General features: G+C 48.1%; 2 protein-coding genes across 2 annotated transcripts; both read left to right on the forward strand.

The window, feature by feature from the left end:
* The first annotated feature begins 669 nt into the window (after positions 1-669).
* LOC122936065 (gastrula zinc finger protein XlCGF66.1-like) lies at positions 670-16,548 on the forward strand. Its single transcript, XM_044292067.1, has 5 exons — positions 670-846; positions 15,616-15,774; positions 15,858-15,981; positions 16,080-16,174; positions 16,311-16,548. Exons 1-5 carry the CDS (start codon positions 775-777, stop codon positions 16,443-16,445), a joined length of 585 nt encoding a protein of 194 aa, XP_044148002.1. The 5' UTR covers positions 670-774; the 3' UTR covers positions 16,446-16,548.
* Positions 16,383-21,978, forward strand: LOC122936062 (zinc finger protein OZF-like). The gene is made up of 2 exons (XM_044292063.1): positions 16,383-16,431; positions 20,490-21,978. Exon 2 carries the CDS (start codon positions 20,522-20,524, stop codon positions 21,707-21,709), a length of 1,188 nt encoding a protein of 395 aa, XP_044147998.1. The 5' UTR covers positions 16,383-16,431; positions 20,490-20,521; the 3' UTR covers positions 21,710-21,978.
* The last annotated feature ends 334 nt before the right edge of the window (positions 21,979-22,312 follow it).

The raw sequence follows: 22,312 nt of genomic DNA on the forward strand, positions 1-22,312 counted from the left end.
CAAAAGAAACCTGACAACCACCTCTTCAGACAAGCCTACAACCAGTGACCCTGCTGCCTCTATACCGCCATGACCTGCTTCACCCGCACCTCCTGTGTCCGTCTCCCATACCATGTAGATTGTAAGCCTTGAGGGCAGGGCCCTCTCTCCTTCTGTACCCGTCTTGTTTATGCTTATTACAGTTATCTGTATCATGTATGTGCACCGCTTATCATATGTACAGCGCCAGGGGATGAATGGCGCTATAATAATAAATAATAATAACTCCCAGCATTTCTCTGGCTTTCATCTCTCACTCTTCTCCCTTTTCGTCTCTCCTTAAAAAGCTCCGCCCCTCCTGATCACATGACGGTGACATCATCACAGGCCCTATGTCACCACTTCTCGCCTCTGCTGAGCTCCGCCCCTCCTGATCACATGGCAGTGACATCATCCCAGGTCCTACATCACCTCTTCTCCCCACTGCGGAGCTCCGCCCCTCCTGATCACATGGCAGTGACGTCATCACAGGTCCTACATCACCACTATTCCCCATTGCTGAGCTCCGCCCCTCCTGATCACATGACGGTGACATCATCACAGGTCCTACATCGAGACTACTCCCCAATGGTGAGCTCCGCCCCTCCTGATCACATGGCAGTGACGTCATCCCAGGTCCTGCAGCTCTTGCATTGCACAGATACAGAGCAGGTCCTGGTCTTCTCTCCAGAATCCCCCTTTATCCCCGGGGTCTCTCCTTGTCCTGGAGGATCTCCTCCAACTCTTTCACCAAGGATGGACAGGAAGGAGATCAGCAGAAGAATATTAGACCTCACCTTGGAGATCATCTCCCTGCTGAGCGGAGAGGTAAACCTTTCTAGATTTCTCTCCTCTTTATTGTATTCTGGAACCAGTCAGACATCGGGAAGGAGAATCCATCATAGGAAGTGATAGGAAGAGGCTCCTGGAGAACGGCCTCCAGACCTTCCAAGGGACGGAGAAGCTGAAGACCGGCCACCGCTCAGTGATGGGGGATGTGGAGCCATGAGGAGGGAAGAAGGCAGGTTGTCCCCAGGAGATGGCGGCAGTGTGGCCTGGGGGGAGGATTTCTACCACTAGTCTGACATCTAGATGATACTAGAAGAAGGAGGCCTCCACTACGTCTAGAGGAAAGAAGGCTTCTCCACAACATAGAGGAGGAGTCTTTACTGTAAGAGCAGGGGGACTATGGAGCTCTCTGCCAGAGGAAGGGGGGTGGGGGATTCTCTAGAAGAGTCCAGAAGGGGCTGGAGGGGAAGAATATTCCAGCTTCTAGGGACTAGATTACTGGAGATGCGGCCATGATCCCGGGAGGGATTCTGAGGGGAGATCTGGAGTCAGTGTCTCTCTCCATCCACAGGATTACACCCTAGTGAAGAAGACATCGGGGAGGGCACTATATAATAATAGATAATATGTCCACAATAGTCACTGTTGATCACACATGGAGATTACACTTGAAGGTCTAGTCCTTCAGGCCTCATACACTCACATTAAGCAGTAGTCCCTCAGTCCCTGTGGTTTCTGGGTTTTCTGCCCTTTTTGTCCCTTTATTTGTAAGACTCATCTTCCGATATTCTGTGACCGGTTTTAGTTTAGGGAGTTTCAGAAATCCAGGTGTTTGTGGACTTTTCTATGGAGCGCTTCACTTTTGAGGTCATTTTTCTTATGGAGGGTCTCGGCGTGTGGAGGAGATAATACGTCTGGGGGATAGTGTCACCTGTGATTTATCTCCTGTTCTTCGCCATCTTCATTAATTTACTTTTATCGTCCTCTGTCGATAAATCAGGGCCATAATACATAAAAGCGGAGAATCACCCCCACCCTTGACCTGAGGGACCTCCGACATTATCTGGTTACCTTCTTCAGGGGCTCTGAGTGATCTGACATGTGTCTCCTATGTACCCCCATAACTCCTGTCTACAATTTGTCTAAACTCCCGTTATCTGGGTGTTGTCTGAATATCCGGTACCTGTAGAAGACATGGCTACCACAACCCGGGACGCCAGACGTGTCACATGACATCACCCCGCATGTGGAAGGGTAATCAGCAATGCTGTGTCCACACAACCGGGGGCCACAGTAATAAACTGCCGTATCGGACTGACGGTATCTCATCAGCCTCCACACAGGCAGCGCCCCCAACCCCCCTCCATTATGGTATGTATATAAAATCATATCGAGAAATAACCCGACAACGAGAGTAACAGGTTTCCTGCACAGGAGCCCTGCACTGGAGCCCCGCACAGAAGCCCCGCACTGGAGACCCCACACTGGAGCCCCACACAGAAGCCCCGCACTGGAGCCCCACACTGGAGCGTGTCTGCAGAGGAGAAGGGACGCGGTCTAGGAATGACCGGGATACTGGGAAACTGAGATATAAATACTGTAAATGTGCAGTGAAGGAAAACGTGTGATGAAAAACGCCTATGTGTGAATCATGACCAAAAAGTTATTGTCACGGTCCCTCAGGTGACTGATGTCAGGAAATCAAGGAGATTGGCTGACAGTGGAGGAATCTAACAGCCTCCTTGATTTCTCTTGATTCAGTATTGATAGGGTTAATGACCACTTCCCTTTTCTCAGCTGTTCCTCAGTGGTCATCACTTCTACCCTTTATAGTCTCACCCCACCCTTCTGACTATGTGGTAGATAGCTTTATTTGGGTTTGGCTGAGCTGGTGTGAGGTAGTCTCTGGTGTTTCTGTTCTTCAGTCTATACAGACGTTAAGTGTCGCGTTTGTTTGTGTTTGTTATATTCCCTGTTTGTATCTGGGCCCGAGACAGAGACTTCCATTCGTCCATCTCGGGAGGAAGGGGTTGTCTCTGGTCCTAACCTTTTTCCAGGTCCTTATAGGGATATAAAGGCCTAGGTCTCCTGCATACGAATATTCCTACCTTCACGGTCTGTTCATATTGATAGGTAGTCAGGGCCCGGATTAGGGTTGGTTAGGAGGTGACCTGTTTCTTCCCTAGTTTCGAGGCACAGTTACTGTTCCCCTTCCCTCCTGTGTTTAGTGTGGAGTCCCCCCCCCCCCCACACTGATCGTGACATTATCTACCACCATAAAAACCGCCATTTCGTTCAGGTCAGTGCAGCTATGGATCCTATGTCTGTACCGGCCGAACAGCTGCAGGGACTGTCTTTGGAGTTAGCTGACCTCCGCGCGACAGTCTTACAGATTCAGAAACAGGCAGCTGGTTCCGGTGGTGGGTACCAGGACTGCCCTGAACCTAAGGTTGCCCTCCCGGACAGATTTTCTGGGGGTAGTGACAATTTCATTCAGTTCAGGGAATCGTGTAAGTTGTACTTTAAAGGGAACCTGTCACCGGGATTTTGTGTATAGAGCTGAGGACATGGGTTGCTAGATGGCCACTAGCACATCCGCAATACCCAGTCCCCATAGCTCTGTGTGCTTTTATTGTGTCAAAAAACCGATTTGATACATATGCAAATTAACCTGAGATGAGTCCTGTATGTGAGCTGAGTCAGGGACAGGACTCATCTCAGGTTAATTTGCATATGTATCAAATTGGTTTTTTGACACAATAAAAGCACAGAGAGCTATGGGGACTGGGTATTGCAGATGTGCTAGATGCCATCTAGCAACCCATGTCCTCAGCTCTATACACAAAATCCCGGTGACAGGTTCCCTTTAAGCTGCATCCATACTCTTCTGGGGATGAGTGTCAACGTGTGGGTATGATCATTTCTTTGCTTAAGGATGATGCACAGTCTTGGGCTTTTTCTCTGCGGACCGGATCACCGTCCCTCCAGTCATTGGAAGCAGCTATGTCCCTTGCTGAACGTCTGTACTGTCCAATAAGGTGGCGGCTTCCTTTGACACTTATGATAAAGAGACACCTGTGGTTACGCCTTGTGAGGAGCCTATACAGTTGGGGGGAGCTACTCCTGGGACTGCTGGTAAGAGCTCTGGTCATATGAAGGGAGTCTGTTTTTGTTGTGGAAAGAAGGGACATTTTGTGAATAGTTGTCCGTACGTTCAGCGTCAAGGTGTAAACAAAAAAAAGGCTTTATCCCCAAATTACTATTGGTGGTGTGGATTGGAAGCCAGAAAACTTACTTTTGTCTTTTACCGGTAGTACCCGATTTGTCCTGTCTGCCGAGGTGGCGCTAGAGTCCAAAACTGTGGAAATCGAAGCATTCATCGACAGTGGGGCAGGAGTTAACTCGATTGATGGAGAGTTTGTACTCATTAACGGGTTGACTACTAGTGCATTAGAGAATAGTATTTCTGTCTTTGCAATTGACTCGGCACCTCTCGCCCAAAAATGCCTGTCGCAGGTAGTGAATGACATTCATTTAAGAGTGGGTGATTTCCATCAGGAATCTATCTCCTGTTATGTGTTGGAGGGTCTGCCTGCTCCGATGGTTTTGTGCTTACCATGGTTAAGCAAACATAACCCTACCATCTACTGTCAAGCGAGACAGATTCTCAATTGAAGTGATTTTTGCATTGCCAACTGTCTTAAAGCGTCTTTCTCAGTGGTCACCACTAAAACTGTACCCGCGTTAGTTTCCGAATTTTCTGATGTATTTTCTGAGAGTGGTAACGAGGAGTTACCCCCGCATCGGGAGTATGATTGTCCCGTCAATCTTATTCCTGGAGCTAAACTGCCCAAATCTTGGTTGTATAGTTTTTCCGAGCCCGAAATAAAGGCCATGCGAGAGTATATCACGAGAGCTTGTCGAAATGTCATATCAGACCATTCAAATCCCCAGTGGCTGCTGGTTTGTTCTTTGTAAAAAATAAATGGTACCCTGAGGCCATGTCTGGACTTCCGTGAGCTCAACCGTATTTCCGTCCATGATCCTTACCTCCTTCCTTTGATTCCGGATTTGTTTAGTCAGATTGTCGGTGTCAAGGTGTTCTCTAAACTGGATCTGAGGGGGGCAAGGAGGGGGATGAGTGGAAGACCGCATTTAATGTTCCTGAGGGTCATTTTGGAAACCTGGTCATGCCCTTTGGGTTAACCAATGCTTCTGCGGTTTTTCAACACTTTATCAATGACATCCTTCATCATCTGGTGGGGAGGTTTGTCGTTGTATACCTTGATGACATACTAATTTATTCTCCAGACATGGAGACTCATCAGGATCATGTGAGACAGGTGTTACAGATCCTAAGAGATAATAAATTGTATGCGAAGATGGAAAAGTGTGTATTTGCTGTACAGGAAGGAGCAATTCCTGCATTACCTGCTCTCACCCTTAGGTTTTCATATGGATCCCGAGAAAGTCCATGCCATGTTGGACTGGGATCGACCCGAAAATACGAAAGCGCTTATGCAGTTTTTGGGATTCACCAACTACTACCGTAAATTAATCTTGAACTATTCAACTGTTGTTAAACCTTTAACAGACATGACTAGAAAGGGGTCTATTTCTCTGTTTGGTCTGATGCGGCGTTACAAGCCTTTTCTTCTGTGAAGTAATGTTTTGCTTCAGCCCCTATTCTGGTGCAACCTGACGTGTCTCAGCCATTCATGGTAGAGGTTGACGCATCCGAGGTAGGGGTGGGAGCAGTTTTGTCACAGGGTCCTTTACCCAGTAAATGGTGGCCATGTGCTTTTTTCTCTAAAACTCTCGACTGCTGAAAGAAATTATGACGTGGGTAATAGGGAATTGCTGGCCATTAAGTTGGCATTCGAGGAATGGCAGCGTTGGTTGGAAGGAGCAATTCATCCTATAACGGTGATTACTGATACCTAAAAATCTGGCTTACCTTGAGTCAGCTAAACGACTGAATCCTAGGCAGGCCAGATGTTTGTTGTTTTTCACCAGATTTAACTTCATTGTCACCTACCACCCTGGGGTTAAGAACGTCAAGGCGGATGCTTTGTCACGCAGCTTTCTGGGGGGGGATTCTAAAGATCCTAGTCCTATTTTGTCTGAATGGCTAGTCATATCCGCCCTATATCCTGATCTTGAGGCTAAGGTGCTGGAGGCCCAGGAGGATGCTCCGGACTCTTGTCCTCCAGGGAAATAGTTTGTTCCTTCAGACTTACGTCATAAGGTATTTGAGGAACATCACTGTACTGTGTTGGCTGGACACCCTGGGAGTAGAGCCACTGTCGATCTCATCTTGTGCAGATTTTGGTGGCCGGGGCTGCGTAAGTGTGTTGAGGACTATGTGTCAGCCTGTTGTACATGCGCTCGTGCTAAGGTGACACATACTTAGCCTTCTGGATCTCTTCTTCCATTACCCATCCCGTCCAGACCTTGGACGCATTTGTCCATAGACTTTATCACGGATTTACCAAATTATTTTGGAAAAAAACTTGATCCTAGTGGTAGTTAATCGGTTTAGCAAATTTGCGCATTTCATAGGATTGCCTGCTCTACCTAATGCCAAAACTCTTGCACAGGTGATTGTCGATAACATTGTGAAACTACATGGCACTTCCTCAGGCTTTGAAAATTTATAACATATTTCATAAGTCGTTGAAGAAATGTGTCGAACCTGTTGAGCTGTCCTCCTTGCCTCCCGCTCCTGTCTTGGTGGACGGTAATTTAGAATTTGAAATCGGCAGGATTGTGGACTCCAGAGTTCTCCGTAGATCCCTCCAGTATCTCGTCCACTGGAAGGGTTAAGGACCAGAGGAGAGGATGTGGGTTCCAGAGGCTGATGTTAATGCGAATCGACTGGTGAAGGCCTTTCACAGAGCCCATCCTGATAAGGTTGGTCCTGGGTGCCCGGAGGTCACCCATAGAAGGGGGGGGGGTCGGGTTACTGTCACGGTCCCTCGGGTGACTGATGTCAGGAAATCAAGGAGATTGGCTGAGCATGGAGGAATCTAACAGCCTCCTTGATTTCTCTTGATTCAGTGTTTATAGGGTTAATGACCACTTCCCTTTTCTCAGCTGTTGCTCAGTGGTCATCACTTCTACCCTTTATAGTCTGACCCCACCCTTCTGACTATGTGGTAGATAGCTACATTTGGGTTTGACTGAGTTGGTGTGAGGTCGTCTCTGGTGTTCCTGCTCGTCCGTCTCTACAGAAGTTAAGTGTCACGTTTGTTTGCTTTTGTTATATTCCCTGTTGTTTGTATCTGGGCCTGAGACAGAGACTTCCATTCGTCCATCTGGGGAGGAATGAGTTGTCTCTGGTCCTAACCTTTTTCCAGGGCCTTATAGGGATATAAGGGCCTAGGTATCCTACTTATGAATATTCCTACTTTCACGGTCTTTTGACCTTTTCCCGCACGACTACTCTTTGCCTGTGTATCTGTTTGTGTGTTGTATGCACATGTATCCCAGTGTAGGGACCGCCACTTGTGGGTGACTGTGCATATAGGTAGGAACAGTGGGTCTGGGAGGTTTTGTCACGGCAGTAAGTGAGCAACAAGAGCCTACACAGTGAAAAGCAACTGACCGGACCCAAACTAGGGAGGATAAAGGGTGACCCCTGTCAGACCCTAAAAGCTCTCCCTAAGCTGCTCAGCCTATGCGAACACCCCAATGGTGGATGATTGCATATCCTCGTACCTCGACTATATAACACCTGAACACTCTACAATAGTGAGGGGACACGACCACCGGCTCCCTACACTAGACACGGAGGGAGTCAGGGTCACCTGGGATCCAGCAAACAGAAAATCACAAATGAATGTACACTTAACTGAAGGAGCTGCGGCTGCAGTGAAAAGAGATCCAAAGTCAGCAGACAATATCCGAAGTACTTGCTTCAGCAGAACACAGATCCAGCACACAGGTGAAGATACTCAAGCGAGAGATACAGCTCAAATGAAAAGTATAATCCGCACCTCTACAAAGGAGGAGGGGTGATTTAAAGGCAGCGAAATCAAACACAGGAGGGACAGCTGGGAGGAAGGAAACCGAAAGTAAAGACCTCATCACAGGGGCGGAGAAACAGGGCAGAGGGAACTCCTCCAAGCTCTAGTAGTGACATCATCACAGGGGCGGAGAAACAGGGCAGAGGGAACTCCTCCAAGCTCTAGTAGTGACATCATCACAGGGGCGGAGAAACAGGGCAGAGGGAACTCCTCCAAGCTCTAGTAGTGACATCATCACAGGGGTGGAGAAACAGAGCTGTGAGAACGTCTCAAAGCTCTGGTAGTGACAGGTTTAGTGCTGAGTGTGGTGTACGTTGCCTTAGCCTGAGGTCACACATGTTAATGTTGTTGGAGTGGTGGTCAGGAAGCCACTGGTACAGTCAGGGGGACTTGTATGTGTCGTCAGCGCTCAGCTATACGTGTACTGTGTGCAGCCAGATAAAGAACCGGCAAAGCACAGTGTGAGATGGATGTACGGCTCTGACTTCATCCCATATTTCATTAGGACTCATTCACACCAGCGTGTGCAGTCCAGAAATCAGGCTCCGTGTGTGTCATCCTCCGTGCTGGACACTGCTCATCTTATAAGAGCACACGGCATTATACTGATTTATAATGCTGTGTGTCTCTGCAAGACCTTACCGCTACAGGATCACACTGACAGCTTTATGTCAGAGACACACAGCTTTATGTCAGTGTGATCCTGTAGAAGGAAGGTCAGGCAGAGACGCACAGCTTTATGTCAGTGTGATCCTGTAGAAGAAAGGTCAGGCAGAGACACACAGCATTATGTCAGAGACGCACAGCTTTATGTCAGTATAATCCTGTGGAAGGAAGGTCAGGCAGAGACGCAAAGCATTATAAATCAGTATAATGCCGTGCGCTATAAGAGTGTCCAGAAGGGAGGAGAACACACCCATGGAGCGTGATTTCTGGACTGCACACGCTGGTGTGAATGAGTCCGGACAAAGCGAATTCCCTCATTATACATCTTTTTTTTTTGTCGCCATTCACACTTAAATGCATGGAAAACGCACCTGTTATAATTTGCACTATTTATATCTATTGACATTCAGATTTGTTTCCATTCTCCTCTGCAGACATGCCCCTGTGCAGTACTCCAGTGAGAGGCTCCAGTGTGTGGCCCCTGTGCAGTACTCCAGTGTGGGGCTCCAGTGTGTGGCCCCTGTGCAGTACTCCAGTGTGGGGCTCCAGTGTGGGGCTCCTGTCCTGTGTGTGGCCCCTGTGCAGTACTCCAGTGAGAGGCTCCAGTGTGTGGCCCCTGTGCAGTACTCCAGTGTGGGGCTCCAGTGTGTGGCCCCTGTGCAGTACTCCAGTGTGGGGCTCCAGTGTGTGGCCCCTGTGCAGTACTCCAGTGTGGGGCTCCAGTGTGGGGCTCCAGTGTGGGGCTCCTGTGTGTGGCCCCTGTGCAGTACTCCAGTGTGGGGCTCCAGTGTGGGGCTCCTGTGTGGGGCTCCAGTGTGTGGCCCCTGTGCAGTACTCCAGTGCGGAGCTCCAGTGTGGGGCTCCAGTGTGGGGCTCCAGTGTGGGGCTCCAGTGTGGGGCTCCTGTGTGTGGGGCTCCTGTGTGTGGGGCTCCTGTGTGCGGGGCTCCTGTGTGCGGGGCTCCTGTGTGCGGGGCTCCTGTGTGCGGGGCTCCTGTGTGGGGCTCCTGTGTGGGGCTCCTGTGTGGGGCTCCTGTGTGCGGCTCCTGTGTGCGGCTCCTGTGTGTGGCCCCTGTGCGAGGCTCCAGTGCAGGGCTCCAGTGCGCGGCTCCTGTGTGGGGCTCCAGTGTGTGGCCCCTGTGCAGTACTCCAGTGCGGGGCTCCTGTGTGGGGCTCCAGTGTGTGGCCCCTGTGCAGTACTCCAGTGCGGGGCTCCTGTGCGGGGCTCCAGTGTGGGGCTCCAGTGTGGGGCTCCTGTGTGGGGCTCCTGTGTGCGGCTCCTGTGTGCGTCTCCTGTGTGCGGCTCCTGTGTGCGTCTCCTGTGTGGGGCTCCTGTGTGCGGCTCCTGTGTGCGTCTCCTGTGTGGGGCTCCTGTGTGCGTCTCCTGTGTGCAGCTCCTGTGGATGCGGCTCCTGTGTGGGGCTCCTGTGTGCAGCTCCTGTGTGCGGCTCCTGTGTGGGGCTCCTGTGTGCAGCTCCTGTGTGCGGCTCCTGTGTGGGGCTCCTGTGTGCGGCTCCTGTGTGCGTCTCCTGTGTGCGGCTCCTGTGTGCGTCTCCTGTGTGGAGCTCCTGTGTGGGGCTCCTGTGCGGCTCCTGTGTGGAGCTCCTGTGTGGGGCTCCTGTGTGCGGGCTCCTGTTACTCTCGTTGTTGGGTTATATACATACCATAATGGAGGGGGGTTGGGGGCACTGCCTGTGTGGAGGCTGATGAGATACCGTCAGTCCGATACTGGCAGTTTATTATTGGCCACCGGTTGAGAGGACACGGCTTTGCTGATTATGCTGCCACATGTGGGTGATGTCACGTGACACGTCAGGAATCTTATAACTAAACTGATCCTGCCAGTGTCTACTGATCGGGTGGAAAGCAGAGGTTAGTTCAGCGCTCAGATAAAATTCTGCATCGCACATAATATGTACCGGGAAACATGGAGAACAGGAGAAGGAGAAAATGTGCTAGGGCTCTGTAAAGGGATGCTCTGCGAGATGCTTAACAGATATGCATGCAGGAGCAATGTTCTGCAGAGCAGTAATGTTAATATGGAGACAGAAGTAATGCTCTGCAGGAGCTGAACCCCGACATATCCCATTCTTTCCCCCTCCGGCCCTCCTGACATGAGCATCGGAGTATTCCATGCTGACCCGCGCAGGATAAGGGCTCTTTGTGGCGGTCTCTAGCGCTGCCCTAGCCATTTTACAGTCCGCCTAGCTTACCCATGGAGAGCCTGGTACGTCACCGGATCTCCATAGAAAGCCCTTGCCCTGCGCGATACATGAAAAGCTCTGATGCTCATCCCAGAGGGTCGAAGGGGTGAAAATGGGGACATGTCAGCTCTGTACCCAGACAACCCCTTTAAGGCAGGTTTACACTGCATGATGTTACAGCCGATTGTCAGGAAGGAAGTGTTCCTTCCCGACAGTCGGCTGCTCGTCAGTGGAGGAGACACTTTTACATGCAGCGATCTCCTCCACAGTATAGGGAGCAGTGATCACTAATGCCATCACTCATCTCCATACAGAAGCGTTCCTTCCCGACAGTCGGCTGCTCGTCAGTGGAGGAGACACTTTTACATGCAGCGATCTCCTCCACAGTATAGGGAGCAGTGATCACTAATGCCATCACTCATCTCCATCCAGAAGCGTTCCTTCCTGACAGTCGGCTGCTTTTCAGTGGAGGAGACACTTTTACATGCAGCGATCTCCTCCACAGTATAGGGAGCAGTGATCACTAATGCCATCACTCATCTCCATACAGAAGTGTTCCTTCCCGACAGTCGGCTGCTCGTCAGTGGAGGAGACACATTTACATGCAGCGATCTCCTCCACAGTATAGGGAGCAGTGATCACTAATGCCATCACTCATCTCCATACAGAAGCGTTCCTTCCTGACAGTCGGCTGCTCGTCAGTGGAGGAGACACATTTACATGCAGCGATCTCCTCCACAGTATAGGGAGCAGTGATCACTAATGCCATCACTCATCTCCATCCAGAAGCGTTCCTTCCCGACAGTCGGCTGCTTTTCAGTGGAGGAGACACTTTTACATGCAGCGATCTCCTCCACAGTATAGGGAGCAGTGATCACTAATGCCATCACTCATCTCCATACAGAAGCGTTCCTTCCTGACAGTCGGCTGCTCGTCAGTGGAGGAGACACTTTTACATGCAGCGATCTCCTCCACAGTATAGGGAGCAGTGATCACTAATGCCATCACTCATCTCCATCCAGAAGCGTTCCTTCCTGACAATCGCCTGCTCCTCAGTGGAGGAGACACATTTACATGCAGCGATCTCCTCCACAGTATAGGGAGCAGTGATCACTAATGCCATCACTCATCTCCATACAGAAGCGTTCCTTCCCGACAGTCGGCTGCTCGTCAGTGGAGGAGACACTTTTACATGCAGCGATCTCCTCCACAGTATAGGGAGCAGTGATCACTAATGCCATCACTCATCCCCATACAGAAGCGTTCCTTCCTGACAGTCGGCTGCTCGTCAGTGGAGGAGACACTTTTACATGCAGCGATCTCCTCCACAGTATAGGGAGCAGTGATCACTAATGCCATCACTCATCTCCATCCAGAAGCGTTCCTTCCCGACAGTCGGCTGCTTTTCAGTGGAGGAGACACTTTTACATGCAGCGATCTCCTCCACAGTATAGGGAGCAGTGATCACTAATGCCATCACTCATCTCCATACAGAAGCGTTCCTTCCTGACAGTCGGCTGCTCGTCAGTGGAGGAGACACTTTTACATGCAGCGATCTCCTCCACAGTATAGGGAGCAGTGATCACTAATGCCATCACTCATCTCCATCCAGAAGCGTTCCTTCCTGACAGTCGGCTGCTTTTCAGTGGAGGAGACACTTTTACATGCAGCGATCTCCTCCACAGTATAGGGAGCAGTGATCACTAATGCCATCACTCATCTCCATACAGAAGCGTTCCTTCCCGACAGTCGGCTGCTCGTCAGTGGAGGAGACACTTTTACATGCAGCGATCTCCTCCACAGTATAGGGAGCAGTGATCACTAATGCCATCACTCATCCCCATACAGAAGCGTTCCTTCCTGACAGTCGGCTGCTCGTCAGTGGAGGAGACACTTTTACATGCAGCGATCTCCTCCACAGTATAGGGAGCAGTGATCACTAATGCCATCACTCATCTCCATACAGAAGCGTTCCTTCCCGACAGCCGGCTGCTTTTCAGTGGAGGAGACACTTTTACATGCAGCGATCTCCTCCACAGTATAGGGAGCAGTGATCACTAATGCCATCACTCATCTCCATCCAGAAGTGTTCCTTCCCGACAGTCGGCTGCTTTTCAGGGGAGGAGACACTTTTACATGCAGCGATCTCCTCCACAGTATAGGGAGCAGTCATCACTAATGCCATCACTCATCTCCATACAGAAGCGTTCCTTCCTGACAGTCGGCTGCTCGTCAGTGGAGGAGACACTTTTACATGCAGCGATCTCCTCCACAGTATAGGGAGCAGTGATCACTAATGCCATCACTCATCTCCATACAGAAGCGTTCCTTCCCGACAGTCGGCTGCTCGTCAGTGGAGGAGACACTTTTACATGCAGCGATCTCCTCCACAGTATAGGGAGCAGTGATCACTAATGCCATCACTCATCTCCATCCAGAAGCGTTCCTTCCTGACAGTCGGCTGCTCGTCAGTGGAGGAGACACTTTTAGATACAGCAATCTCCTCCACAGTATAGGGAGCAGTGATCACCCAAGTGTTTTGCTCGTTCATCGGGTCATTGGCGACACATTTAGACGGGCAGATTGTTGGTAACAGTCGTTCCCGATAATCTGGCCGTGTAAATCCACCTCTAGCTGATATGCATGCAGGAGCAATGCTCTGAGGGTGGACATATCCACAAGTGATGTTCTGCAGGGTGATCTGGTGATATGTATGTAAGAATAATGCTCCATGTGGTGATCAGCTGTTTGCCTGAATCTGCAGAGCATTACATCAGCTGACCAGCCTGCAGCGGAGTATATTGCATGTACAGTACAGACCAAAAGTTTGGACACACTTTCTTCTCATTCAGAGAGTTTTCTTTATTTTCATGACTATGACAATTGTAGATTCGCACTGAAGGCATCAAAACTATGAATTATCACATGTGGAATTATATACATAACAAAAAAGTGTGAAACAACTGAAAATATGTCATATTCTAGGTTCTTCACAGTAGCCGCCTTCTGCTTTGATTACTGCTTTGCACACTCTTGGCATTCTCTTGATGAGCTTCCAGAGGTAGTCACCTGAAATGGTCTTCACTTCACAGGTGTGCCCTGTCAGGTGTAATAAGTGGGATTTCTTGCCTTATAAATGGGGTTGGGACCATCAGTTGCGTTGTGGAGAAGTCAGGTGGATACACAGCTGATAGTCCTACTGAATAGACTGTTAGAATTTGTATTATGGCAAGAAAAAAGCAGCTAAGTAAAGAAAAACGAGTGGCCATCATTACTTTAAGAAATGAAGGTCAGTCAGTCCGAAAAATTGGGAAAACTTTGAAAGTGTCCCCAAGTGCAGTCACAAAAACCATCAAGCGCTACAAAGAAACTGTCTCACATGCGGACCGCCCCAGGAAAGGAAGACCAAGAGTCACCTCTGCTGCGGAGGAGAAGGTCATCCGGGTCACCAGCCTCAGAAATCGCAGGTTAACAGCAGCTCAGATCAGAGACCAGGTCAATGCCACCCAGAGGTCTAGCAGCAGACACATCTCTAGAACAACTGTTAAGAGGAGACTGTGTGAATCAGGCCTTCATGGTAGAAGATCTGCTAGGAAACCACTGCTAAGGACAGGCAACAAGCAGAAGAGACTTGTTTGGGCTAAAGAACACAAGGAATGGACATTAGACCAGTGGAAATCTGTGCTTTGGTCTGATGAGTCCAAATTTGAGATCTTTGGTTCCAACCACCGTGTCTTTGTGCGACGCAGAAAAGGTGACCGGATGGACTCTACATGCCTGGTTCCCACCGTGAAGCATGGAGGAGGAGGTGTGATGGTGTGGGGGGGCTTTGCTGGTGACACTGTTGGGGATTTATTCAAAATTGAAGGCATACTGAACCAGCATGGCTACCACAGCATCTTGCAGCGGCATGCTATTCCATCCGGTTTGCGCTTAGTTTGACCATCATTTATTTTTCAGCAGGACAATGACCCCAAACACCTCCAGGCTGTGTAAGGGCTATTTGACCATGAAGGAGAGTGATGAGGTGCTGCGCCAGATGACCTGGCCTCCACAGTCACCAGACCTGAACCCAATCGAGATGGTTTGGGGTGAGCTGGACCGCAGAGTGAAGGCAAAAGGGCCAACAAGTGCTAAGCATCTCTGGGAACTCCTTCAAGACTGTTGGAAGACCATTTCAGGTGACTACCTCTTGAAGCTCATCAAGAGAATGCCAAGAGTGTGCAAAGCAGTAATCAAAGCAAAAGGTGGCTACTGTGAAGAACCTAGAATATGACAGATTTTCAGTTGTTTCACACTTGTTTGTTATGTATATAATTCCACATGTGATAATTCATAGTTTTGATGCCTTCAGTGCGAATCTACAATTGTCATAGTCATGAAAATAAAGAAAACTCTCTGAATGAGAAGGTGTGTCCAAACTTTTGGTCTGTACTGTACATCATCTGACCATTCTGCAGCGGAGTATATTGCATGTATATCATCTGACCACTCTGCAGATGATCACACATATTTGATAGTTACCCACCTGCTGAGCATTCCTCCTACTTGTATATTAACTGACCACTCTGCAGAGCATTACTCCTGCATGCATATCAGTTAAGCGTCCTGCAGAGCATCACTTTACAGAGCCATACCACATTTCTCATGTTTTCTGTTTGCCCGGGTACATTTTACGCCCGATGTACAGTATGACGAAGGGTGAATGTCCAGCAGAGACCCTTAAGGAGCGATGGATTTTCTCTGGGTGCTCCATGTATCAGCCGAGAGCACCTGTGTCCACCAACATAGTGGACGAGACGAGCTGACGGGGAGGGAAATGTCCAGAGATTCCGGGGGCAGCTGATGGAGACAGAGCCAAGATCAGGGTCCTGATTGTAGATCTGGAGTCAGTGTCTCTCTCCATCCACAGGATTACACAATAGTCAAGACTTTGGGGAGGACTCCCATCATCCATCTCCATAGATCAGGAACATGGAACAGGGCCACCAACACAGAGCCTCCCCTCCGGAAACATGAGCAGAAGGTCCTAGAACTCACCCACAAGATGATGGAGCTGCTGACTGGAGAGGTGACCCTGCTGGGAATACTGGGAGGTTCTCCAGTAACAGCACTGGAGGGGTCTGGGTGATGACGGTGTCATTGTGTTTTCAGGTTCCTGTAAGGTGTCAGGATGTGGCGGTCTATTTCTCCATGGAGGAGTGGGAGTATATAGAAGGACAGGAGGATCTGTACGAGGAGGCCATGATGGAGGAGCCCCGGCCTCTGACATTACCAGGTGAGAGGAGACCTTCCTAATGATAGAGATGTAAAGGTCCCCTGCATACTACTCCCATCATCTCATATATAATACAGTCTGTGTGTTATCTCCTATAGGTTGTGATTCCAGGAGGAGAAGTCCCCCCGAGAGATGTCCCCGTCCTCTGTATTCCCAGGACTGTCCAGTGGAGAAGCTCCCAGAGAACCATCAGGTAGATGGAGCTGAGCCCTATACACATCTATATAGGGGGGTCCTGCAGTCATAGAGGGGTCATAGATTGTGGGGGTCTCTTATGTGGATCTGTTAGATTTCCCACCTGTCTGCTGTATTGTCCTGAATTGTTACAGATGACAAATCAGGGGGAAGATGTGACTGATATTAAAGTGGAGGATGAAGAAGAGCGGATGATGGGCGATCCCCCGTGTAAGAGTGAGGTGGAGGAGGACATTCCAGTCCATGTGACCACAGGTATGGAATCATGAATGGAGGAAGGGAATTGGGAGGTTTCTTCAGGTGAGGCTCCACCTTAGAGCTGCAGTAAAGGAGCACTCCGGGCAGTGACCCCTGTGTTATGTGCAGGAGCGGAGGGAGATGTGACTGTACATAGACATCCTCTCCAGGATCTTCTCTCCATCCCCTCATGGTCCAGGCTGGACATTCGGCTTAGCATCAGGTTTTGGGGGCACCGGCTGTGATGAAAGCTGCAGTATAACCGATATAATCCTGCAGATACTCGCGGTTCCTGCAGTCACATCGCCCTGTGCAGATTATTGTGTAAAAGATAAAAATCCTATAGAAATGCGGAGTCGTCGTCATCACATGGCCCAGAGAATACCGCTATCCGGTCAGTTATACAGCGCTGAATGCTGGGGAACCAAAACCCAGAAAGAATCGGGGAATTACTGATTGTCTCTTCCCCACAAGAAATAATAAATATGCTACAATATGCAGAGTGTCAGACATCTCCAGGATCTACTTGTCCTGTGAGTGGTAAACGTGGCTCTCTAAGATGGTGGGAGGAATAGGGTGGACACAGCTGGAACTGACACTGGTCTCACGTAGGACCACCAGCTTGATGCTTACAGTCTCACATAATACACAATGGGATCTTCATGTCATAACAGTGGCCTAAAAAGTTGCATATTTTGATGCTTGGGATATTTGCCCATAGTTTGTGACTTTTAGAGGTTCTCACCACTTATTAAAAGTGGCAATAAAAAGGGGTGGGGCTTACTGGGAGGGGCGTGTCTTAGTACACCCGCCTGATTTTCTATAACTTGCGACAGAAAGTTTTAGCTCGTGGTTGACTGAGACGTGAGTTTCTGGTGTGCGGAGTGGCAGAGAGGCGCCCAATAAAACGGACTCCTCTTACTCCAGCTCCGGGAAATTGCGACTCGCGTATGGGAAGAGCAGCCTGGATAAATCTCCATGGTCTTTAATATGGCTTACTCTCTGTCTCCGTGGGCGTTACACCTGACTTTCCTTGGCGCCCTTACTCTGTCTGAGAGTCTCCCTATAGCTATGAAGATGACAAGCCCCAATCTGCACAGGTGTGTAAGAGGTTGGGGTATCTCTCTCCTCGTGACACACTGGTTCGCGCTCAGTTCACACCATGCTGTTATACCGGTGTTAATTGCAGTAAGCTGGCTAGTGCTGGTGCGGGGCAGTCACCAGAAAACTCCATTTATAACCTTCTCATTCTGGCCTTCACTTCTGGACAATCGAGGGCTCTGTGGATGATATATCAGTTGTAAGAAGTCTGGACTTGTATTTGCTCTTCAGGATGTTTCACTTGTGATCTGACTGGCTTCCTGAATTAGAATGACCTTTACGAGAAATTTCCAAAATGTAATACTGGTGGCTTGTGCTTCAGTCAACGTGGTCTGACCATCATAATCAACATGAGGTCAGGGACCAGATGCAGGTACGATGTTGACTGCATTTGCATGGCTGAAGCTATTAGGTGTGATTAATCTGCCTTGGGATAGGTGTTAGGACAGCAATGTAAGATGTCTCGCCCCTCTACCTCTGTTTAAGCTAGTTTCTCCAGTTTAACATAAAAGGTCTCTTTAGTTTGGAATCTGCCCCAGCAGTGGGAAAATAGGGTTATTACCACCCATGATGGGTGACGTCAAGACTGTGGTGATAACGTCACTGCCTAATCCAAAAAATGTATATGAAATATGTTCATTCTGACCTCTGGGTCATATTTTCTGCAGTCGAAAGGTCCATTGTGCCTCTTTCTGCAGGAGCCGTCTATCAGAGTTACCGCCACGTGGGGAAGGTTTAATTTGTTCAATGCCCTGAAACAAAATTTCACTGATATCCCCAGAATGACAACTCTCTACATGGCATGCTTTGGGGGGTCTGATTTGCTGAGAATATCATTAAGATGTTCCCCTATTCTCTGGCAAAACTCACGTATGGTCTTGCCAACATATTGGAGGCCACAAATGGAGGTGGCCAAGTAGACAACACCACTGGTCCTGCAGCTAATAAAGGTCCTGATGTTGAATGACCTGTGTGACCCGTTTTGATGAAGCCGCAGGCAATACACTTGCCACAGCGGAACTTACCCTTAATGGACAGACTAAGCCAGCTAGATGGCTGTGGCTTTTGAAAAGAGCTAAGGGCAAGTCTGTCCCTGAGGTTGTGACCTCGATGAAATGTTAGATGGTCCGGACCCCACTAGATGTCCCACATCGGGGTCAAGAATCCCCCAATATTTAGTCAGCAACTCTCATCTCTCTGTGAGCTGCACCAAAGGCAGTCACAATGTGAACCCTTTCCTTCACATCCACCCAGATTCGAGGGTTTAGTAATGACTCCTGATCGCAGCCAAGAGAGTGATGGTCGCCCTGTTTGAGAATGGTCATAGGGTATCCTCACTATAAAAATCTCAGTCTCTCAGGTCGCCAGCTGATCTCTGAGAGCCAGACATGGTAGAACAATTACGGCGCACCTGTAGGTACTGTCCTTTAGTGATACCTTTCCTCCGAGTAAGGATGACATCTCTCCAGTTAGTGGCGGTCCTTACGAAAGAGGCGGGTACTGACGTTGCCCTCCTTATCCCTAAGGACTGTAAAGTCCAAAAAATTTTATTTGCGTGCAGTTGATTTTGGACGTAAAAAAGAGGCCCATGGAGTTAATATTAAGGGCTGCCACAAAGTTGTGAAATCTGTCCGTAGATCCTTTCCAAAAGATGAGCATGTACGTCTATGAACTGTACCCACAGCACGATGTGAGGTGCCCATTCTTCCATGTCTTTCCCGAACACTATCAGCCCTTTCCCACAAGCCTAGATATAAATTAGGCATACGATGGGGCACAGGGGCTCCCATCACCACGCCTTTTAGCTGCAGCGGTCAAAGACAAAAATATTGTGTTTGAGGATAAATCTAAGAAGACGTATTACCAGAGCATTGTGGGCCCTATATTAGATGCCTCGTTCTTGTAGGAAAAACCCTACTGCATCACCACCCTTATCATCGGGGATTGAGCTATACAATGTCTCCACGTCCAGACTGGCTAAGAGGACTTCTTCATCAATCTGCATTCCATCCAGTTTTTTTCGCGATCACCATGGAGTCTAGAACATATGAGGGAAAGGGCAATGATTTGGTGTGTGAAACTACCAGTGCCTGAGACAATCGGTCTCTGCCTTTCAGTGGGTTCAAGCCTTTGTGTACCTTCGGGAGGCTGTAAAAACAAGCCAGCTGGGGGTGTTGGGGGCGCATAAAATTGAATTCTGATTTGGTAATGAGTTTGGATTCCAGTGCCTCCTGTAGGATGTCTCGTAATTCCTCACAAAAAGATGTATGAGGATTAATCGCACAAAACACTCGATACTGGAGCTAGTAGGGAATTTCTCCTACCCCTTTATGTGTTTTATCTGTATACCGACAAAGAGTTTTTGCTTTGTTTTAGCGTTTCTCCGGGCAGTGAAGTTTTCCACCTAAAAGATTCCTTACAATTTAGAGCTAACGGACCATTCCCCATAGATCCTGGGCAACGGTCCTTTTGGCCAGAAGTTAGACTTGGGGGCGCTTTCAGACGAGCGTAATTGAAATCCGTCAGTATTCTGGCTCAGGATCCGGATGATCTACCATCAGTGTTGTCATCAGGATTACTTCAGGATTTCATCAAGATTTCCATGCGTATTTCTTCCTTCCTTCATTATTTATGCACTGCACAGACTGTAATGGGCCTATTTGGAAACGAATCCGCACAAAACTCGGAGATGCTGCGGATTTCAAATACTGATGGAAATGATACGCCATGTGAACAGCTCTATTCATTAACATTAGCAGCTGATTCCAGAACGTAGCATCCAGACTATATACGCATTGCAGATACGCTCGTCTGAAAGCGGCCTGAAACTTCTTCCCGCTGGATCCATTTCTGGATTTAGGCTACAAAAGCTCTATAAAACTGCACGTGTGTCCAGCCTAATAGGAATGTTACAACTGTTATCTAGTTTTTTATTTGAATGACAAATCATGACATTTATTTTTTAATCCTTATAGGAAATCCCAGTAAGAATTCTGAAGAAAACATCATGTTATCACTAAATTATAAAGAAGAAGATGAAGATATGCAGCGCTCTTCAGGAGAAAACTGCATTACCTGTAATGTACATCCAGGACCTCACAGTACAGATCCATCATATAATCCTCCTAATCATGAGGAATCACAGATTGGCACCACAAGTAATGGGCAGAAAGGAGGTAAAAGGTTTCAATGTGGTGAATATGGAAAACAGCTTACAAGAAGCGTAGGTCTTTTTAGACACAGAAGAATTCACACAGGAGAGAAGCCGCATTCATGTTCAGAGTATGGGAATTGTTTTAGCCAGAAATCCGATCTTGTTAAACATGAGAGAATTCATACAGGGGAGAAGCCGTATTCATGTTCACTAAGTGACAAACATTTTACAAATCAATCAGATATTGTAAAGCATGAGAGCATTCACTCAGAACAGACACCATTTTCATGTTCAGAATATGGGAAATGTTTAACAAATAAATCAGGTCTTGTAAAACATGAGCAAATTCATATAGAGAGAAATCATTTACGTTCAGAATTTGGGAAATGCTTTCTAGATAAATCAGATCTTGTTATAGTTGAGGTAACTCACACAGGAGAGAAACCATATTCATGTTCACAATGTGGGAAATGCTTTACAAACAAACCAAGTCTTGTTAAACATGAGAGAAATCACACAGGAGAGAAGCCATATTCATGTTCAATATGTGGCAAATGTTTTACAAACAACTCCCATCTCATTACACATAAGAGAATTCACACAGGAGAGAAGCCATATTCTTGTTTAATATGTGGGAAGTGTTTTACAGCAAAATCAAATCTTGTTATACATGAGAGAGTTCACACAGGAGAGACCCCATATTCATGTTCTGTATGTGGGAAATGCTTTACAGTTAAATCAAATCTTGTCAAACATGAGAGAATTCACACAGGAGAAAAGCCATATTCATGTTCAGAATGTGGGAAAAGTTTTATAGAACAAGCAAAACTTCGTTATCATCAGAGAATTCACACAGGAGAGAAGCCGTATTCATGTTCAGAATGTGGGAAATGTTTTACAAATAAATCAGTTCTCGTTAGGCATCAGCGAATTCACACAGGAGAAAAGCCGTATTTCTGTTCACTATGTGGGAAATGTTTTACAAATAAATCTGTTCTTGTTAGACATCAGAGAATCCACACAGGAGAGAAGCCATTCTAATATTTTGTATGGCAAAGTTTTTAAAGCATTAAATACACAATACCGCTCACTACCTTCTCCACTACTAGTCCACTCCAAACCTGCCAGAGCTAGACCACAATCGCATATCAATAGATAAATCAAGATTACCTTGCTATTGATTCTTCCGCTGCTGTGATCTTTGTTACGCTCCTGTTGCAGACTTAACAATAGGATTCTTGTGGGACTGGTATCTCTTGTGCAGGAGTACTCCCCGGCCGGTGCCGTTCTTCGTACTGATAAGTTTGAAAGCTCGCACAGAGCAACCTAGTGACGTCACTAACCAATCTACGGATCACTACAGGTGCCAAACGTCCAACGCGTTTCAGGACAATACCTTGTCCTTTGTCAGGGAATCAATCTGGCACTCAGCGATACATCCCTTTTATATCTCCTTGGTTTGCCTGCCTTAACTCTTTATATGCCACATCTAGCTTTCAAATACATGTCCCCCCTTTAATCGAAAGCAAGTACTCTATTTCCACATTTAAACCTTTCAGTGCCAATGTATCCATATTGAAGATCCACTTTGTTTCTGCTCTTGAGATGCTTTTAATGTAATCTCCTCCCCGCTCATCTATCTTT

Source organism: Bufo gargarizans, chromosome 4 (assembly GCF_014858855.1).
Source record: "Bufo gargarizans isolate SCDJY-AF-19 chromosome 4, ASM1485885v1, whole genome shotgun sequence".
NCBI lineage: Eukaryota > Metazoa > Chordata > Amphibia > Anura > Bufonidae > Bufo > Bufo gargarizans.